At 42.3% G+C, this 6,468-nt stretch overlaps 1 protein-coding gene across 1 annotated transcript in view; it reads right to left on the bottom strand.

Annotated features, from left to right (window-relative positions):
* Positions 1-1,453: 1,453 nt before the first annotated feature.
* The window catches only part of CDHR5 (cadherin related family member 5), a 48,554-nt gene continuing 43,539 nt past the window's right edge, over positions 1,454-6,468 (bottom strand). Inside the window, exon 15 of the mRNA XM_054972234.1 lies at positions 1,454-5,098. Within this exon, the coding sequence (XP_054828209.1) occupies positions 4,583-5,098 (516 nt within the window). The 3' untranslated portion in view covers positions 1,454-4,582. The remainder of the gene's footprint in view (positions 5,099-6,468) is intronic.

The raw sequence follows: 6,468 nt of genomic DNA, 5'->3' as shown, positions 1-6,468 counted from the left end.
TAGTAGCTGTGAAATTATTTTACCATTAACCTCCTGGATTGGACCCAGAATTTATCCCCCCCCCCTACTACCGCTGTGAAGAAAAAAAATAGAAATCACTCCAACGATAGGTTTAATCTTATTCAATACAAAATTACTCTGGGGGAGCCAAGAATGATTTGAGAAGACAATCCCCAAACAGCAAAACCTCTTAACATTTTTGATGTCAAAATTTGCTATGGACCATTTTGAAAGGCCTATGTTGATATTTGTTGTATTTGCAGCTCCCCATCTAGGCAACAATTTGAGAAACATCTCAACAGCCTCTTCAAATCAATTTTAGTTTGGAATATAAGAACCGAATAATTAGCATAAAGCAACAATGTTATTTCTTTCAGTGCTAGTTTGGGGGCATGAAACTCTGGAGATAAAAGATACATCAGATCATTTTGGTCCTTTTCGCACTGGGACTTTAAAGCATTTCAGTATCTGTTCTGCTTCCCATGTTTGCAGGAGTTTCACAATTGCAAGGTAATCATGGGATGCAGTACCAATGTTAGTCCACAGTATCCCCCATTTCCCCCCCTGCAGACATACGTGATTTTATTTTGAAGCTGCTGCCGAGTCGCATCTGGCCCAATTAATGTCAGTGCGAACTCTATACTCCCCTTCTGCTTCTCTTCTTCCACCTCTCCTTTTCCCTGGGAGCTGATTGGTCTGTGCGGAATTAACCCATCCTTCTCCACTCTGTGAACTCCTTTTCCGCCATTTTAATCAGTAAAGCGAGGTGAGGGTCATAAGTCTGCTTCTCCGTTGGCTTCCTTCCTCCCAGGTATGCACACACTCTCTTGTTTTTTTTTCCAAAGCCAGGAATGATTCCTAACATTGCTGCTTATTCCTTACTGGCTTTAAAAGCCAGGAAAGGGTTAAATGGCTGCTTTCCCCTCCCTCAAAACAAAGTGGCAGGGAAGCTGCTGGGAGGGGATGAAGCAGCAGCATTTTAACCCTTTCCTGGCTCCAAATCTCTAGAAATTTCCCAACCTTGAGTGTGGTACCACCTGACACTGCTTCTTCTCTGAGAGTCTCTAGCAGCTCAGACTTCCTCATGTAGGCTACCTGCGTCAGGAGTAGAACTAGTATCAAGCCCAGGCCTAGATCAGCTAAAGGTGCTTCTTGGAAGAGGAGAGCATCAGACACCACTGCTGAGCAGCAAAAAAGAGAGGAGAAGGAAGAGAGTAGACTGTTCATTTTTCCCTCCCTTTTGCTCCACTCTGGTCAGTTTGTCTTCGTTCCTCAGCTTCCTACCCTTCTGGCATAGAACTTCCCCTGCCGGCCCACTTTTACACAGCCTAGTGATAAAAAAGGGTTTTCTTGGCTTTTCAGAGAAAATGTAGAAACAAAAATATAAAACTTTATACATTTGCATGTATTACATGAATATATCACAGCTGACAACAAATGAGATTATTCCATCTTTACTTTTTATAGTGGACTTTAATGAAGTAATATTATTTGAGGTCTTAAACAGGTATCCACCTCTTACAAAGGCTAATTCAACATTTTATAGCATCTTTATGATTTCTTTCCCACCGCTGGAGAAGTTATCATAGCAAGCTTGCACAAGTCATATAATTAAGCTTTAAAACATTTCTCTTCCTCTAATAATAGACTACTATGATTCTCCTTTCATAGAATATATTAGTCTTTTGTCTACCTTTTTTAACTCAAACACAACTTGTCATTTTTGACTTTGTGCTGTATCCCATTATTTATCTGTTCATTGAAGAGTTTTCCCTCCTTCAGTATTTCTTATTTATTGTCACGATCATATCGGAGGACAATTCTTGATCTTTAAAAAAACCTCTTACATAAACTGATAAGAAAATTAGTGAATCTGTTACACCCCCCTTATTTCTTCTCTTCTCTTTTACCAATAATTCTTAGCCATTAAGCAAATTGATAAGATTTCTTCTTCTTCTTGGTGCTTCCATCACATCTTTATTTTATTTTATTTTATTTTATTTTATTTTATTTTATCAATATATCAGATCTAATGTTGGACTTCAACTTCTATATTAAGAACCAGAATACTTTGTATAATTTTCTTCAAAAGAATTCTACAATGACAACCAAAAAATGTGGGTATTAAATAACATCAACAACATTTGATTTATGTATCACCCTTCATGACACCTTAACACCCACTCAGGGTGGTTTATAAAGTATGTTATTATTATCCCCACAACAATCACCCTGTGAGGTGGGTTGGGCTGAGAGAGCTCCAAAGAGCTGTGACAAACCCAAGGTCACCCAGCTGGCTTCAAGTGGAGGAGCGGGGAATCAAACCTGGTTCTCCAGATCACAGTCCCACCACTCTTAACCACTACATCAAACTGGCTAAAATGAAAATGTATATATTGATATTTATTTAAATAGCACTTTTGCAGCTTGTTCCTGTGCTTGTTTAGCTGGAAGTAAATCCCATTCCAGTAAACTAGTAAGTATACTTAGGACCACATTAATAATCTATTTGCCCCCACTGTTACCCTAAATGAGGGGGGGGTCTTCTTGTGAGTTGGGAGAATTAGCCTACAAGGAGATGCAGGAAGAGGTGGTAACTAGCAGGATCTCCACCAACATATACCAGGATCGTTCTCTCAGAGGACTCTCTAATAAACAGGCGGGTGTTCAACAGGAGTGGTTTTTATTAAAGGAGCAGTAAAAGAACAATTGCACAGAACACACACAACACACACATACATGGCTAACTAGGAAATCAGTGAGGAAATGGAAAAGCAGTTCCAGGGAGAGCTATATTTACCAGTCTTGAAGAGGAAAGTTCCATGGAGGCAGCAACAAAAAATGACTAGTGCTTCACGAAGAGAAGAAGGGAGGGCTCAGATGTATCTGAGGGTGAATGCATGGGTTCAGTATACACACACGCATGGCAGGGCAGTCCAATTATACTGTGGAATGTACCCTGGGGCAGGATCACTTATTCTCCTCAAAAACAATAGCTAAATGGCTGCCTCCAGAGGTGAGACAATAAAATGGAAAAGGCTTGATTAAACTTTCCTGAGTGTAACTAAAGGTGAAAATAGTGATTGATGACCCACAATTGTTGGATGAGAAGGGCTATCAGATCCCTGAGTAGCCTTGATTAGGAAGGTGGGTGAAGGAAGATCAGCAGGGAGTGGGTGATTAACTCAGGAACTCCTGTAAGACCTTGTCTATTTGTGCACATCTCTGGGGTGAGGGGCAGCTAGCAAGTCCTGCTTCATGACTCACGTTTCAGTAATTTTCCATCTCCAGTCAGAGTTGGGAACAATCCTGCCTAGCCAGGCAACATGCCATGTGCTTGAAGCACATGGGGGAAAGACTTATGATATATCCATATTCATAAGCTGTGAGGGAGGGTTGGACCACTAACACCACCTTTACAGACTTTGACTGAGATTATTAATCTAAGGCTGCTTCCACACAGGTGCTTTTTTCTACTTCAGCCATCCAACTGGAACTTTTTTTGGAGCATTCACACGACATCCTGCTCTAATTGTGCTCCACTCATCATTTCTCAGTCCTCAGCATGCTGATTCCCAAACCAGATTTTCTGCAGTCTTTCTGGGAAGAGTGCAGTCCAAGAATGTTATTATTATGCCACCTGAACAAGAAGATGTACATTTTCCAAGATCCTGTCCACATTGTCACCATTTCCCTTCTGTTAGCCCCTCACAGCTGTCATTTCCCCTGCTACCCTACTGGAAGGCTTTTTGTGGGGTGGGGGGAGGAACTGGTCATTGTTCTGGCCACAGCAGCAGCTGATTTATAGAAGCCCTCCCGTGTTGTGTGGGGAATAAATATAGTGAATGCACTTGCAGTGGCAGTGAACTGAATACAACGCTGAGAATCCTCGTTGTATAGATGCAGGCAAAGTTCACAGATGGGAAAGTGCAGTTGAGAGAGTGATAAGATCAAGACCATGAATGAGGTCCATGGCAGAGAGAGGAAGAATCTTGGATCCAGATCTAACTGTTGGATTGGCGATGTTCCAATGCACTCAAATATTTGTGGAAATAAGACGAATCTATCAAACAATCAATACTCATTATTTTTACCTAGTTAAAATCCTTCTCGCTTTGCTCCCTAGGTGGTTTATGTCATAGTTGAACTGCTCTGAAGTTGTTCTTGCATATGCGGTCTTTGTGGATTCCTGGTATATGGGCATGCCTGCAAGCACAGCTGATCAGATCCCCATACAGACTTCTGCTAGTTCAAATCTACTAACAGGATAAGCACAAGATGAATAGCAGCCATTGCTTAAAAGCAACAAGGGCAGTTCAAAACACCTGTGATAAAAAGTACTTCTTCTGTGAGGTACTTCCTATTTTGTGTGGGAATGTGGCATCTGAATTTTCTGCCTAAGGCATAAAAATGTCTTGTGACAGTCCTGGGCACTGTACATATTAATTTTCTTGGTCCCAGTGATTATAATGATTCCTTAAAATATATCAATAATCAAATGCTAAAGATACTGGGAAAAGCATGACATATGCCTGTTCCTTTCTAATGCTTATTACTCATTAATAATCCTGAAGAACACAATTTAGCAAACAGTGTGAAAAAGATGGCCAGTTGGATCATCTTCTGAGAGGACACCTGGAACGAAGGACACGTCAATGCCACCTCTACCACTGTCTCTGTCATCCCCCTCCCCTTCATCATCTCCATTGTCACTATCATTGTCATTCCTGTTCTGTTCTGCATCACTGTCAGCTTCAATAATCACAACATCATCCTTAGCTTCTGGGTTAATGTCTTCTTTAAACCACACAGCCTTATATCCATCATCCGCCAGCCTCCTGTCTTTAGTGAGAATGGATTTTACTTCTTTTTCACTGTCATCATCTTCCTCATCTTCATCTTCCCCTATTCCTTCAGAACCTGATGAGGCCTGACTGCTTTCCATGGCCTTCTGCAAGGGAGGTGGGGTGCCTGACCGCACCTTTGTAACTGGGTCATTGTTCTCAGACTCATCACTTACAAGTGACTTATTGTCTTTTTCACCCAACTCAGGCTTCTCGTCATCTTGGAAGCTGTGATTGGTGGAGCCCAATGAGAGCTGCAAAAGACAGACAAAATTCCACACAGTTGCAGGGATACAAATAAGAAAAGCATTCCCATACTAAATGGACTGGCTAGGAGGCCGAGTAAGCTCTGCACCCATGTTCTGTCTTGTTACTTAATCCTGTTCTCTTTGCTGCTGAGGGCAGTGGAGCCAGGCAGTGTGCACTAGGCTGGATGAGGAGGCCCCAACTCCTTTGGGATCATAACATTTGCCCACTGAGTGAGAGCTCTGTGGCCTCTGGGGTGGGTGAGTTCCCTCAGCACCTGCTGGCAACTCTGGGTCACCCCAAATGTGTCACCCCTTCAAGGTCCCTATAAGGGAATATTGGCTAGTCATGTTTCTTAGTGAGTACAGAGAAGGTTTCCAGGACTGCCATGTGATCACTGAATGAAGCTTTTTAGCTAGTGACTTATTACTTATATTCTCTGCTCTTCTCTTAAGTGCTCTTAATTTAGCTTTACTGTTGTCTGTTTTAATTAGAATGCCACAAGATATTCCATTTTGGTTGTTCGCTGTTTTCTTGGATTTTGTAACTGATGTGTTTGGGAGGAGGGTCTGTTGGAAGTTGGTGGGGGTATGGGGTTGAAGTAGGGTTGCCAATTCTAGTTTGGGAAATTTCTGGAGATTTGGGGATGAAGCCGAGGAAGGGCAGGGTTTGGGGAGAGGAGTGACCTCAACAGGATATATTGCCATAGACTCCACCCGCCATTTTTCTCCAGGGGAACTGATCTCTGTAGTCTGGATATCAGATGTAATTAAGCAAGTTTTCCAGGCCCCACCTGGAGGTTGGCAACCCTAGGTTGAAGAGATCCTGATTAACTTGTGCAGAGGGAGGTATTGTGATGGAAATAGGAGCTACCAGGTAAGAAGAGTAGAGCCAAGAGAATTAGGAACTTATCTCCCTTCTGATCCCTTTTCCAAACAAAGAATCTCTGGGGATGTCAGTCCACCATTGGGAAAAAAGCTCTGCTGCTGGGTCAGTGACTGGAAATACAGTGTTAATCCATGATTGTATCCAGATTAGCTGGCCAACTTGGCCTGTATCTCACTGAGACCTGCCTTTAACATGGAGGGGCTAGGCTGCCAAAACTTTACCCTCCAAGGTTTTCGTGCCACAGCAGGCTAGGCCTTGTGGCTGGAGTCGCCTTTGTCTGTAGTAATTCCATTTCCCCTTACCAGGCAACTTTTTCACCAAATTTTGAGGGTTTGTATCTGACCCTAAAGATCATGTTACAGTGTCATCCTAAACAGACTTACAGTATTCTAAGTCCACTGAAGTCAATGAGCTTAAAAGAGGTAACTGTTCAGAACTGCACTGTTGGTGTACCATCCACTCTGCTACCTATCAACCTCCCCTTCTGAGT

This window comes from Eublepharis macularius, chromosome 2 (genome assembly GCF_028583425.1).
Source record: "Eublepharis macularius isolate TG4126 chromosome 2, MPM_Emac_v1.0, whole genome shotgun sequence".
Classification (NCBI taxonomy): Eukaryota; Metazoa; Chordata; class Lepidosauria; order Squamata; family Eublepharidae; genus Eublepharis; species Eublepharis macularius.
Note: the sequence above shows the minus strand (reverse complement) of the source record. Positions and strands in the feature narration are given on the sequence as shown.